The sequence below is a fragment of the Pipistrellus kuhlii genome, unplaced genomic scaffold (genome assembly GCF_014108245.1).
Source record: "Pipistrellus kuhlii isolate mPipKuh1 unplaced genomic scaffold, mPipKuh1.p scaffold_m20_p_10, whole genome shotgun sequence".
Lineage (NCBI taxonomy): Eukaryota > Metazoa > Chordata > Mammalia > Chiroptera > Vespertilionidae > Pipistrellus > Pipistrellus kuhlii.
Window position 1 is genome coordinate 68,183 of NW_023425405.1, and position 13,391 is coordinate 81,573.

At 46.3% G+C, this 13,391-nt stretch overlaps 1 protein-coding gene and 1 pseudogene across 3 annotated transcripts; one reads left to right on the forward strand and one right to left on the reverse strand.

Moving 5' to 3' along the window:
* Positions 1–783: 783 nt before the first annotated feature.
* On the reverse strand, positions 784–3,078 carry LOC118714530 (annotated as a pseudogene).
* Positions 3,079–8,944: 5,866 nt separating this feature from the next.
* LOC118711457 (GTPase IMAP family member 1) lies at positions 8,945–12,331 on the forward strand. Of its 3 annotated transcripts, none has more exons than XM_045576017.1 (3): positions 8,945–9,187; positions 10,049–10,097; positions 11,313–12,331. In XM_045576017.1, exons 2-3 carry the CDS (start codon positions 10,055–10,057, stop codon positions 12,152–12,154), a joined length of 885 nt encoding a protein of 294 aa, XP_045431973.1. In that variant the 5' UTR covers positions 8,945–9,187; positions 10,049–10,054; the 3' UTR covers positions 12,155–12,331. The 3 variants fall into 3 exon arrangements, with proteins under 3 accessions (XP_045431973.1, XP_045431969.1, XP_045431976.1); XM_045576013.1 differs by having other exon boundaries at positions 8,945–9,169; XM_045576020.1 differs by having other exon boundaries at positions 8,946–9,082.
* Positions 12,332–13,391: the final 1,060 nt, after the last annotated feature.

The window sequence follows — 13,391 nt, forward strand, 5'->3', positions numbered from 1 at the left end:
AGCCTCCTGCTTGCTAATTCCAGCTCTGTGGCCGCTGCCATCTTTGTTGAGTTAATTTGCATACTCTCTCCTGATTGGTTTGTGGGCATAGCAGAGGGACAGTCAATTTGCATGTTTCTCTTTTATTAGTGTAGATAAGATATAACAAGTTTTGTGAGGATGGGGAGAAATTAGAAACTTTATATACTGTCCCTAGGAATGTAACTTAGTGCAGATTCTATGAAAAACAGTATGAAGTCTTAACAAAAAATAAAAAATCAAACCACCATATGATCCATATAAAATCTTTCCTGTCTATGGATCTATGGATGAATAGATGATGATGATGTGATACACACACACACACACACACGCACAAACACACACACACACACACACACACACACACACACACACACACTAGGAGCCCGGTGCACAAAATTCGTGCACTGGGGGGCAGAGGGGGAGGGTGTCCCTCATCCAAGCCTGCCACCTCTCACATACTGAGAGCCCTCAAGGGATGTCCTACTGATGGCTTAGGCCTGGCAGAGGCTTGGGGCCTGGGCAGGGGCAGAGCCTGTGATCAGAGGGAGCTGGGGGTCCCTGCCTGGGCCCCAAGCCCCACCAAAGGCTTGAGACCTGGGCAGGGGCAGAGCCCGTAATCAGAGGGAGCTGGGGGGGCCCTGCCCAGGACTGAGGCTTTAGGCTTTGGCAGGGGTGGAGATGATAGGGGTGAACTACAGAGTAAACAACTTTTCTGAGTGCTCATTGGCTAAGCTCCCTATTTGCCAACTGGTAATATCCTTAGTAACTTGGGTAATGAGAATCCAAAAAGGTGATCTTATCTACCACTCTCTCTCCTGGAGGAAAAAAAAAAATGATGGGTCTGCTGCTAGATGCCTAAGAAATGTCATATCCTGCCTTAGCTGTTTTGGCTCAGTGGATAATGCTTAGACTTACTGACCTCAGGGTCTGGGTTAGATTATGATCAAGGGCATGTACCAAGGTTTCAGGCTCCTCCCTGGCAGGGGCCCAAGTCAGGGATCATTCAGGAGGCAACCAATCAAAGTGTTCCTCTCAATTTGATGTTTCTCTCTGTCTTTCCCTTTCTCTTCACATTCTCTAGAAATCAATGGAATCATATCCTCAGGTGAGGAGGGGGAAAAAAGGAAGAAAGAAAGAAATGTCATCTCTTATGAAAAAGACATCTTGAAAATGCCTAAAAAAAGTTGTTATTTTTTTTTTAATGTTGAAGGCAATGGAGTTCGTGTTGATGAAAACACCATAGTGGCTACAGTGACTGGCAGTGGCTGCAGCAGCGGGGTGATGGGGTTGGTGCCTTCCCATGATCAGCCTGGTTATCTCCCACAAAGGGAGGCCAGACTGTGGCTGAGACCTACTCCCCACTCTTGGGGCCTGGGCAGGGGCCCCTCAGCTCCCTCCAATAACCCCTGCCTAGGACCAAGCCTCTGGCAAAGGCTTGAGGCGTCTGGAAAATGGCCCCCAGCTCCCTCCGATCATGGGCTCCACTCCTACCCAGGAGCCCCATGGCTCAGGCCCTTCTCAGATTGTTCAGGACCCACGTGCCTAGCTCAAAGTGACCTGGGTCCTGAGAAGTTCTCAGGACCCAGGCTGCTGGGCATTTACATATGCAAATTAGCCTCCATATTTGTTAGATAAATTTGCATACTCACTCTGATTGGATGTGGGAGTAGCAGAGATACAGTCAATTTACATGTTTGTCTATTATTAGGTACTAGCGGCCTGGTGCAAGAAATTTGTGCAGGGGGGGGCGTTGCTTTCTGTTTTCAGGAGGATTATTCCTGAAATAATTAAGGAAAGGGGGCTCAATCTTTTCTTGGTTGCTTGTTACTCCCCAGGACCTTCATCTTTATTCTCATCCTCAGCTTCTCAGGCATCTTCTCCTTCACCTCCTACTTCTTCCTCCTTTGCATCCTCAAATTCTTCCTTGGTACCTTTTTCCTCTCCCTCTCCTTCCTCTTTGTCAGCCACTTCCTTCTCCTTCTCCTCTTTAGCTTCTCCTTCAGAGGGGTTCCCTCTTAGCTTCCTAATGGTCTCATCCACCTCAATCTGCTGCTCCTGGATGTTGCTAGTGTGGTAAGAAGGGAAGGAGCGAGCTGACATCAAGTAGGAGCTAGTCTATAAACCACATTAGGCAGATCGACCAAAGATCTGGGAACTCTGGGTGTAGACACTGGCTATGCTTCCCATGCTGGTGAAACTGAGCCAGGTCTCCTCACCTTCCAAGAGTTTCCTGTAAGCTTCAATGTCAATATCCAAAGCCATATTGAGGAGGTCCTGGTATTCTTTTAAATATCATGCCATTTCACTCTCTGTAGTTCTCAGCTCATTTTCTAATTTGTTGATTGTGTCCTGCAGAGCACTAACATTGGAGTTCTGCTTTCCCAGAGCTTCGTTCATGCCTTGGCATGCTTAGATCTCCAGGGTCTTGGCCTTGAACAGGCAGCGGCTTTCAGACACCTTGTTCTTGGTGGTGTGCACCCCATAGGTGTTCTTGGTAGTGTTTTGGTCAGCATGGTGAGCAGCTCTTGTATCATTCTTCTGCATTCTGCATGTCCTTGGCAGCCAGCTTCTCCTACCAGGTCCTGATGTCCTTGAGCACTGCAGAGAGGTCTGACTTGGAGAATGTGTCCATCTCTATGAAGATCTGATTGTACTGGATCTGCACCTGCAGCTCAGCGATCTCCTCTTCATGCACCTTCTTCAGAAAGGTGATCAGGCTGTTGATGCTGATGCGTTATCAAGCTCAGCACCAGCAAGAGCCGCCTTGTCTGCACCTTTGCATGCCTCTTTCAGCCAACCCTCTGTATCATTTTGGTTCAGCACCTCTTCCTGGTAGCATGCCTGTAGTGTGCTCCCAATCCCTTCCAAGCCCTGGTGCCTGGTAACTTTCCACTGCCCTCTCCTTGCCAGGGACTGGGCACAGTGGGCTGGGACACAGGCATCCCATTTTCATTAAAATGTTCAACCCCAGCCTGCTCCACTGGTGTCCACAGGCAGCCCGGGACATACAGTGATCCCAAAGACCCTACCAGGTTCCCCGATGGCGGCCTCCATGCAGCAGGCAGCATCAGGTTCAGCCCCCCTGGTCTGCCCAGTTACCAATGGCTGCCTGGACCCTGCGGGCAGTGTCAGGTGCTTCCTACATGGCCTGCCTCAGCCCTGATAGTGGCCTGGACCCCACAGGAGAGGATAGGTGCTGCCCGCCAGGCCTGCCCAACTCTAATGGCTGCATGGACCCTGCGGGAGGTGTCAGGAACTGTCTGCCAGGCCTTCCCAGTCCTGGATGGCAGGGTGGAGCCCACGGGCTTCGTGAGGTGCTTCCTTCCACTACTGTCCTATTCACAATGGCTGCCTGGACCTCACTGGAGGCATCCACCAGGCCTGCCGGGTACCCAATGGCAACCTGGGCCCCAAAGCAGCATCAGGAACAGGCCACCATCCTACCCAACACCAATGGCAGCCTGGACCCCACAGGTGGTGACAGGAACTGTCCACCCAGCCTGCACCATTACTGATGGAAAGCTGAACTCTGCAGTAGGCGTCAGGTACTGTCTGTCTGGCCTGTCCAGTTCCTGATGGCCACCTGCACCCTGAGGCAGCATCAGGTGCAGCCCGTCATGCCTATCTGGTTACAGATGGCAGGTTGGACCCACAGGCAGCATCCGGCACTGCCCGCCTGGCCTGCCTGTTCCCGCATGGAGGACTGGACCCTGCAAAAGTGTCAGACACAGCCCACCCCTCTTGCATATGCAAATTTACCCTCCATCTTTGTTGGATTAATTTGCATTTCACTCCTGATGGGCTGTAGGCATAGCGAAGGTACAGTCAATTAGCATTTTTCTCCTTTATTAGTGTAGATCACACGTGTCAAACACAAGGCCCGTGGGCCAAATCCGTCCCGCCAGGCCTTGCAATGTGGCCCGCACCGCGCTGTCATCACTGCACTCCGCTGCGTTTCCATCACAATGACAGTTTATGACTGTTCAGTAAACCATTCGGCCCGCGATTTAGGCTGGATTTTAGATTTTGGCCCCTTCTCTGATTGAGTTCGACACCCCTAGTGTAGATGATACACACAGTTGGGCAAAAGTAGGTTTACAGTTACTAGTGTGCAAAATAAATCATATAATAATTAATAAAAAATGAAAGATTCAATTTTGTGTTTTGAGTACTTATAACTGTAAACATACTGTTGCCCATGTATGTGAGTGAGTGTGTGTGTGTGTGTGTGTGTGCGTGTGTGTTTTCTGCCCTGAGAATAAGAAGACATCTTGCCATTTACAGATGGAACTTGAGGGCACTTGCAAAGTATACATTAGTCTTAATGAAGAAAATAAACACTATATGATGTCTTTTGTGTGTGTGTGTGTGTGTGTGTGTGTGTGTGTGTGTGTATGTATATTTTTAAAATCAAACTCATAGAAATGGAGAGTAGAATGGTGGTTATCAAACCCTGGTGGATGGGAGGAATTGGGAGATGTTGGTCAAACAGTAAAAACTTCCAGTTAGAGATGAAGTTTTTTCCTCAATTCTGGGGATTGAATGCACAGCTACAGTGGTTATAGCTAACAACCATGTATTATGTACTTGAAAGTTGCTAAGAGAGTAGATCTTTAATGTTCTCAATACAGAAAAGATATAGTAATTGTGGCACCTAATGCAGGTGTTAACAAACAGTATGATAGTGGTTGTTTTTAAAATACAATATATAAATGTATCAAATCAGGGAGAAACCAAGATGGCGGCCTAGGTAAGCTCCTAAGCTGCCACCTCGCACAACAATTTCAAAACAACAACTAAAAGACAGAATGGACATCATCCAAAAACACAGGAAAGCTGCAGGAGTGGGAAGTCTAAAACTAGAAAGAAGGAGAGGCTCATGGATCGAATTGGGAGTCGCTGAGCACTGAGGTAGGGAGACGCTAGTGAGCAGAAGGGCAGCCAAATGCCTGGCTGGCAGGAGGGGAAAGGAAGTCCCCGATTGCACTGAACTCTTTCTGACTGTACTGAACCCCAACCCCGGCCGAAACTCCGTGGACCCAGGCTCATATGGAGTCTGGACTGTAGAGAAAGGCACCCAGGAACTCAGAGACTGGGAGACCTGGGGATTCGGGAGCCACAGCAGGCAGGGTCTAGTCACGTGTGCTAGTGAGTGAGCACAGATTGGTCTGACCTCAAAGGTTGCTGTGGCCCCTCCATGGTGGAAGGAGTCAGAAGCTCCAGACTTCAGAGACCCAAGCCAATTCCGGGAGAGCCCCTTGGGCACCCATGCTCTTGCATGGAATCTGAATGGTCAGGCAGAAACTCAGGCAGCACACAAGGGCAGGGCTGATAGGAAGCCAAGAATGTCAGCTCAGCCCTGAGACTCCACACCATCCAAGCTGAGCACAGAGGCTTTTACAATTTTTCAAATTTGATCCTATAAGACTGACTCCAATACAGAAGATATCCCAGAATAGACATAGCTGATCTAATGTGCCTGGAGGTCAATTCCTCCCAGTGATACCAACAACAATCCAGTCTAATGGGCCTGGAGGTCTAATGCAAGTCTAACGCAAGGCTATTCATGCAGTCCACAAAGGGGAGCACAAAGAGTGCCTACCTCAGGTAATTGGGGAGGCTGACCCACTGGCCCATATAAGACACCAAGCACACAAAGTGACCCTACCAACTCTGGTAAGCAGTAAAAATGCCAAGAAATGAAAATAGATCTCAAATGAAAGAGATGGAGGAGAACAAAAGACTGGATATAGAGTTCAAAACCAGATATAAGGCTTTTCAAGAATTTCTTAGAAAGGCTGATAAATTTAATGAGACCCAACTAGAAATTAAACAAACTGACTTAAATCATATATATATATATACAGAGATCTAACAGCAGACAGGAGGACCACATGAATCAAGTCAAAGATTTGGAATACAAAGAGCCAAAGGACACTCCTCTGGAGAAGCAAGAAGAAAAGAGAATCCAGAAAGTTGAAGATAGTGTAAGGAGCCTCTGGGACAATTTCTAGCATACCAACATCAGAATTATGGGGGTACCAGAAGAAAAAGTGCAAGATACTGAAAACCTATTTGAAGAAATAATGTCAGAAAACTTTCCCCACCTGGTGAACAAAATAGACTTAAAGGACAGGAAGTGCACAGAACTCCAAACAAGAGGAATCCAAGAGGACCACACCAAGACACATCATAATTAAAATGCCAAGGACAAAAGACAAATAGAGGATCTCACAAGCAGCAAGAGAAAAGCTGTTAATTACCAGTAAGAGAGCACCAATATGATTGTCAGCTGATTTTCCAACAGAAACTATGCAGGCCATAGGGCGGGGCTGACAGAAGCCAAAGCTGCAGGCTCCACCCTGAAACCCCGCCCCATCTGTAACTGTGAAATGAGACAACAAAATAGATCACAAACAAAAGAAATGGAGGACAAAAAGCGTCTGGATATAGAGTTCAAATCTACGCTTATAAGGTCTTTCAAGAATTTCCTAGAAAAGATGGATAAGGCCTATGAGGATATGAAAAGAGATCAACTAGAATTAATAAGGAGTCAACAAGAAATGATAAGGGATCAACAAGAAATAAAGAATACATTGTCTGAAATAAAAAATATTTTACAGAGTCCTAAAAACAGGAGGGATGATCGCAAGAATCAAGTCAAAGATTTGGAACATAAAGAGCCAGAAGACACTCCTCCACAGAAGCTAGAAGGCAAGAGAATCCAGAAAATTGAAGATAATGTAAGAAACCTCTGGGACAACTTCAAGCGAACCAACATCAGAATTATGGGGGTCCCAGAAGATGAGAGAGAGCAAGATATCGAAAACATACTGAAAGAAATAGTGACAGAAAACTTCCCCCACCTGGTAAAAGAATTAGACTTACAAGTCCAGGAAGCGTACAGAACTCCAAACAAAAGGAATCCAAAGAGGACCACACCAAGACACATCATTATTAAAATTCCAAGAGCAAAAGACAAAGAGAGAATATTAAAAGAAGCAAGAGCAAAGAAGGTAGTAACCTATAAAGGAGCACCTATACGATTGTCAGCTGACTTCTCAACAGAAACCATGCAGGCCAGAAGGGAATGGCAAGAAATATTCAAAGTGATGAATAGCAAGAACCTACAGCCAAAAATAACCTACCCAGCAAAGCTATCACTCAGAATCGAAGGCCAGATAAAGAGCTTCACTAATAAAAAAAAGCTAAAGGAGTTCATCACCGCCAAACCAGAATTATATGAATTGCTGAAGGGAGTTCTTTCAGAAGAGAAAGTAAACAAAGATCAAAATTATGAACAACAAATACGTAACTATCAACAAGTGAATCTAAAAACCAAGGAAATTAAAAAGATCTGATGAACAATATTAACTGTTGAATATAATAGAATCAGAGGTATGGAAGGGGAGTGAACTGATGATTCTTGGGGAAAAGGGGAGAGGGGGGAGTGGGAAGAGACTGAACATAAACTGTGCACCTATGGATGAGGACAATGGGGAGAGGGGAAAGGGCAGAGGGTGGGGTGGGAACCTGGTGGAGGAGAGCAATGGTGGGGGGGGGGAAGAACATTTGTAATAATATGAACAATAAAAACTTATTAAAAAAAAAAAAAAGAAACTATGCAGGCCAGACAGGAGTGGGAAGAAATATTCAAAGTGATGAATAGCAAGAACCTACAACCAAGATTACTGTATCCAGCAAAGTTATCATTAAGAATTGAAGGGCAGATAAAGAGCTTTGCAGATAAGGAAAAGCTAAAGGAGTTCATCACCACCAAACCAGTATTATATGAAATGCTGAAAGGTATTCTTTAAGAAGAGGAAGAAGAAGAAAAAATATAAAAATTATGATCAACAAATACATATATATCAAAAAGTGAATCTAAAAGTCAAGTTAATTAAAAATCTGAGGAACAGAATAAACTAGTGAATATAATAGAATCAGGGGCAAAGAAAGGGAGTGGAATGATAATTATCAGGGAGGAAGGGAAATGGGGGGTGCAGGAAGATACTGGACTAAAATCGTACACCTATGGATGAGGACATTGGTGGGGGGTAGAGGGGAGTTAAGGGCAGAAGGTGGGTTGGGAACCGGGTGGAAGGGAAAACGAGAAACAATTGTAATAATCTGAGCAATAAACATTTATTTAAAAAAATAGAAATAAATGTATCAAATCAACACATTATATACTTCAAACTTATACAATGGCACCTCATCAACTATATTGATAAAGCTGATGGGGGAAAAAGTAGGTGGAGTTGGGTTCTTCACTAGAGATAAGGAGCTGGCAAGAATGGGTGAAAATCAGACCCCAGGCGATTAGCTTCAGGTTAAATGAAACCCCTCACTATATGGGCAAAGTCAACTCCAGGAGTGTGTATGAGTTAGGTAAGGTTTGGTCATTAACAGGTAGTCTCCCTCCCTCCATGCAGGAACTGGCAATTTTCCTCACCTTTTCATGACTTTATGGTAGGAGACACCTACAAAGATGGCCAGAATAAACCCTGAGGGAAAGTTTTCACACTCTCCCTGCTGGTCCATTTTCAATAATTGGAAAAACCTTCCTTTCCTTTGAAAAAGATGATATTTTTCATGTGATTCCTTGCCCAAAGACCACCTTGGTGGCACTGTTTTAAGGAAAAGGGGTCTCAGTTTATAGGTAAAGACCTAAAGCAAACGGAATTAAGATTAGGGATCAAGGCTAGAAGTTAAAACAGGGCTCAGAAACCTAAAATGCTCTTCTCTGAGGTTATAGCCCCTGTGTGAGACAAGCTGTTGTGTCATAGGGGCCTTCAGAGGACATCACCACAGCATCAAGCAGGGCTTCACAGTGGGAACTTCCCAACCCAATGCTTCACTAGTGAATGTTACTGTCTCTTTAATGTGCCCCCCCTGGGCCCCACCCCCTGAGGCTTCCTGCCTCTGAGGTCTGAGAGGCAAGGCACTTCCCTGTGTGCTGGGAGGAAGAGCCTGCTGAACTCACAACCAGAGGACAGCAGGAGATCAGGGGCTTCCGGGGCCAGCTTCAGAGCTTGTCACCAATTCTGCAGGAAAAGTGAGCTTCAGCAGGGGAAGGAAGTGGTCCACAGAGTAGGAGCTGTGAGGACCTGGAAGAATTCAGTGCCTGTAAAAAGCTCGCTGAGTGAGTACCTTGGTTCTAGTAAGTACCACGAAGGGGAGCCGGACCTAGAAATAGTAACTCCACACTCCCAGGTGTGTAAGGATGTTTGAGTTTCACACTCAGCAGCTTCAGGAGCATCAGCAAGTATCTCCTCCAGCCTGGATGCCCAAGTTCTTACTGGGGACTGTGCATTGTACACAGAGACTCAGCAAGCACAGAAGGTTCCATTGTGTTAAACCATGATTGATTGGCTAGAGCCACTTTACTTGGAGAAACCTTGGCTTTGGGGGGCAGGATGTCAGGAGTTGGAGGGGAGTGTCCCAGTCTCTCCAGGACACTGATCATATTTACACACATGAGACAGGACAGTGAGCTGACTTCCCAAGAGCATTGTCAGAGGCTCCAGATCACCTGAGACATATGTTTCTTTTCCAATTTTCAAAACAAAAATTCCAGTTCTACTCTTGTACATCTCCCAGGCCATCTACGGTAACTGGATCCTTAGTTCACTGAGAAAATTTTCGAGTTTTCATAAGCTTCCCCTGTCTTCTAAATCTCCTGAAAAATTCTAGTATCTACAGATTTTATCACGGACATAGAATTTACAAAGAAAATAAAAACTAAAGCTTTCTTACTGACATGAGTGTTAAATCTCCACTCTGCCTCTTGGATTTAATGTCCCTGAAAAAAACAAAATCAAGCTCATGAAATGCTCTCACAATATTATTCCCATCACTTCCCAACCCTTCCAGTGTTTTCCCTTCAATTCTGATGTTCAGGGTAAGTAAGAAAGATGACTTTGTCACTGTGGTGTCACCAGCTCTTTGAAGTTGAGCTGACACATCATAGGTATTTATACCTATTTGAAGGATGAATTAACAGTGTTTGTGACTTTTTCAGGTAAGCATGGGAGGACGGAAGATTGCAAGAGATGAAGAAAGTGTCTATGGTAAGGACATGTGCACTGCATACTTACCTCCAGTTATGAGCCCTGGATAATGATAAAAATGGGAAAACTCAGAACTGAGCATATAACCACAAACAGGTCTCTGAGGTGTCTCAGTTAAAACAGCAAGAGCTCTGAGATGTGCATTTTAGTTGGGTCCTTGCCTCTGTCAAGCTGGAAGAATATGAACTTCCCTGACTAGCCTGAGCCTGCATTCCCCAAGAGTAAAATGAGGATAATAAACCTACTCTGACCTGCACAGAAGATGATGTACATGGTATCAGGTCATGCACTAGAGGGATACACCAGGTAGAATGTTAGAGAACATGGAGGGTTAAACAGGTGTCTTATTAGCAGGCACCTTATTATGAGGGAGGGGAAGGGATATGAGGAGGGAGGGGAAGGAGGAAGTGGGATGGAGGGAGAGAAGGAAGAAAGAAAAGGGGAATATCATTCAATCCTCTCAACAGCCACGGGAGAAACAACTTTTACCATTATCCCTATTTTTGTATCAAGTTTTAACACCTGATTGGCAATTTCCAAGATGGCATAGCTGGCCAATGAAAGGGCAGTGAATCAAATCCAGGGTGTCTGGGACTCTAGACAGCCCTTCATGCCCAGGCCTACTGCCCCCTCATGCCCATCTTCTATGGGCAGGCTGGAATCTTGGAGAAGTATGGCAGAGGCCACTGAAGCCTCAAATAGGGCCAGCTCACAGGTTGTGGGGGAGCAGGGATAATGGGTGAGGCCATACCTGGAATTAGAAAGGGGCATCCTCTGGAGCAAAGTTGGAGAACATCTTGTCCTCAGGCTGTTTAAGGCCCGCTAAATCATTTGCTCTGGCCCTGCCAGGGCAACAGCAGTCAGTTCTCAAAATTCAATAAATCTAGGAGCTTTTTTCATAGCAACATACATTTATATTAAGTGAATTATATTAACTGAATGAGGTTATAAATATCCAAATAGTCCTTGGAAGAGAAAAGATTCCCCACCCCTGCCTACCAGGTGTTGACCATCAACAGATGCATGTGGTAAAACCAGGAAAAGGTGGTGAAGAGCCCCTGGAGTTCAGAAAGCTCTGAACAATGACCTCAGTAAGGCTTTGATTGGAAAGCAGAGTTGAGGTACTGCTGTTCTTGTTCAAAGGCCTCCAGGGGTCTGGGTAACCAGGATTTGTTGCTTTAAGGCTTGGAAGCTCACAGATCACTTGTCCTCTAGGCTCTGAAGACAGCATGAAGGCCCCGCTGAGGCTCATCCTCGTGGGGAAGACAGGGGCTGGAAAGAGCGCCACGGGGAACAGCATCCTGGGCCACAAGCGCTTTGTCTCCAGACTCGCAGCCACCTCGGTGACCAGAACCTGCGAGGTGTGGAGCCGCAGATGGGATAGAAGGCACGTAGAAGTCATGGACACCCCGGATCTTTTTAGTTCCCTGGTCTCTAAGACAGACCCAGGGTGCCAGGAGCGAGCCCGCTGCTACCTGCTGTCTGCGCCTGGGCCCCATGCGCTGCTCCTGGTAACTCAGCTGGGCCGCTTCACTGCACAGGATCAGCAGGCTGTGAGAGCGCTCAAGGTCCTGTTTGGAGACAACGTGGTGAAGCGCACCATCGTGCTGTTCACGCGCAAGGAGGACCTGGGTGGGGACTCTCTGCAAGAGTATGTGCAACACACTGACAACCATGCGCTGAGGGCTCTGGTGTCTGATTGTGGGGGTCGAGTGTGTGCCTTTGACAACAAGGCAATGGGAAGGGAGCAGGAGGCCCAGGTTCAGGAGCTGCTGCTGCTGGTGGAGCGCTTGGTGGGGGACCACGCAGGTGCCCCCTACTCCAACGACGTGTACCGCCTGGTGCAGGAACTTGCTTCCTTAAGGCCTGAGGAACAGCTACGAAGGGTGGCAGAGAGGCTGGTGGGCAGAACAAGGGGGCAAGGAAGGTGGAAGCTGTGGAACTGGGTGATGGCTTGGAAGCTGCGCATATCTGCGCTGCTGGGTGTCCTGTTCAAGCCTTGGAGACTGTTCTCCAGAGGCTGGTTCCAGGCTGTGGAGGAGGTCCGCACTGAGTGACAGAGTGTATCTAAGTAGGATTTAGACCCATCACCTGACAATCACATCCTTCTGTGGTGTCTGTGCCTCAGAGGCCCACAGGCTTTCCTTGTGTCCCTCACCTGGCAGTAACCTGCCAACCCAAAGACAAAAGTCCTGCCCAGTCCCATCCTCTTCCCTCCTCCCCCCCCCAAAAAAACCCTGAGACCTTCTTTTCTCTTACTGAAACCCAACAACTGTTGTTGCTCTTGCCTGTTCTCCACTGACCTCAGGCAGGATGGTCCTGGAATCATCCCTGGTCTCCCCGGGGGATCAAGAGCCAGAGCCAACACAAAGCCTCAGTCCAGACCCATTTATTTCAATTGAAGCTGAATTATATACATGAATAAATTCCTTGGTGGTTTGACTCAATGGATAGAGCGTCCACCTGTAGACTGAAGGTCCCAGGTTAGATTTTGGTCAAGGGCACATGCCTGGGATGCAGGTTCATCCCCAGTACAGGCCTTGCAGGAGCAGCCGATCAAAGATTCTCTCTCATCATTGATATTTCTATCTCTCTCTCCCTCTCCCTTCCTCACTGAAATCAATAAAAATACATATTTTTTAAAATGTCTTGAACATTTACATTATGTTAATAGAATCAATATTGCAGATATTTGTTCATATGCCATATATCCATTACACAAAGATACTGCTCTGTCATTCCTAACCACTGTGCAAAAACCATGCACCCAAGTGCAGACACACACACACACACACACACACACACACACACACACACACACACATATATTGGAGTATGTGCTCATAAGAATACAAAGCACTGAAGAATGGCCCATTTTTTCCAGAAAGGCATGTCTTCTTCCCTGCATCTTTATTCAGACTCTTCAGCAACTTGAATGCAGACTCTTCTACAAACCCAAGGATAATTTAACTAGACTTAACTAAAGAGTCAAGTTCCTAGGAGCCATTGAGGCCTGCAGAAAGTATACTTCCAAAAAGGAGTTTTCTCACTGGCTGACACACTGATAGGGTGAGCATAGGCTTTTCTTTAAGAAATTGAGAGGTTTGGATATTTTTATTTCAAACCCAAAATAAAGGGCAAGCAGGTCTTTGTGGGCTGAGAACTGGTGATATGAGGTGGGATAAAGAGTCATCCCTCTATTCCATGCAGATCTATAGGATACAGCTCTCTAGTACAGTTAAATGAGCCAGGTTTGCATGGCTCACCTGTTCATGCACATGTGCTCTGCCCTCG

What these genes read in the sequence shown, in the direction of transcription:
- LOC118711457 (XM_045576017.1), top strand. Translation starts at nt 10,055, where the DNA reads ATGGGAGGACGGAAGATTGCAAGAGATGAAGAAAGTGTCTATG. An exon ending in AGATGAAGAAAGTGTCTATG is followed by an intron (nt 10,098 to 11,312) that starts GTAAGGACATGT and finishes CTTGTCCTCTAG; the next exon opens with GCTCTGAAGACAGCATGAAG.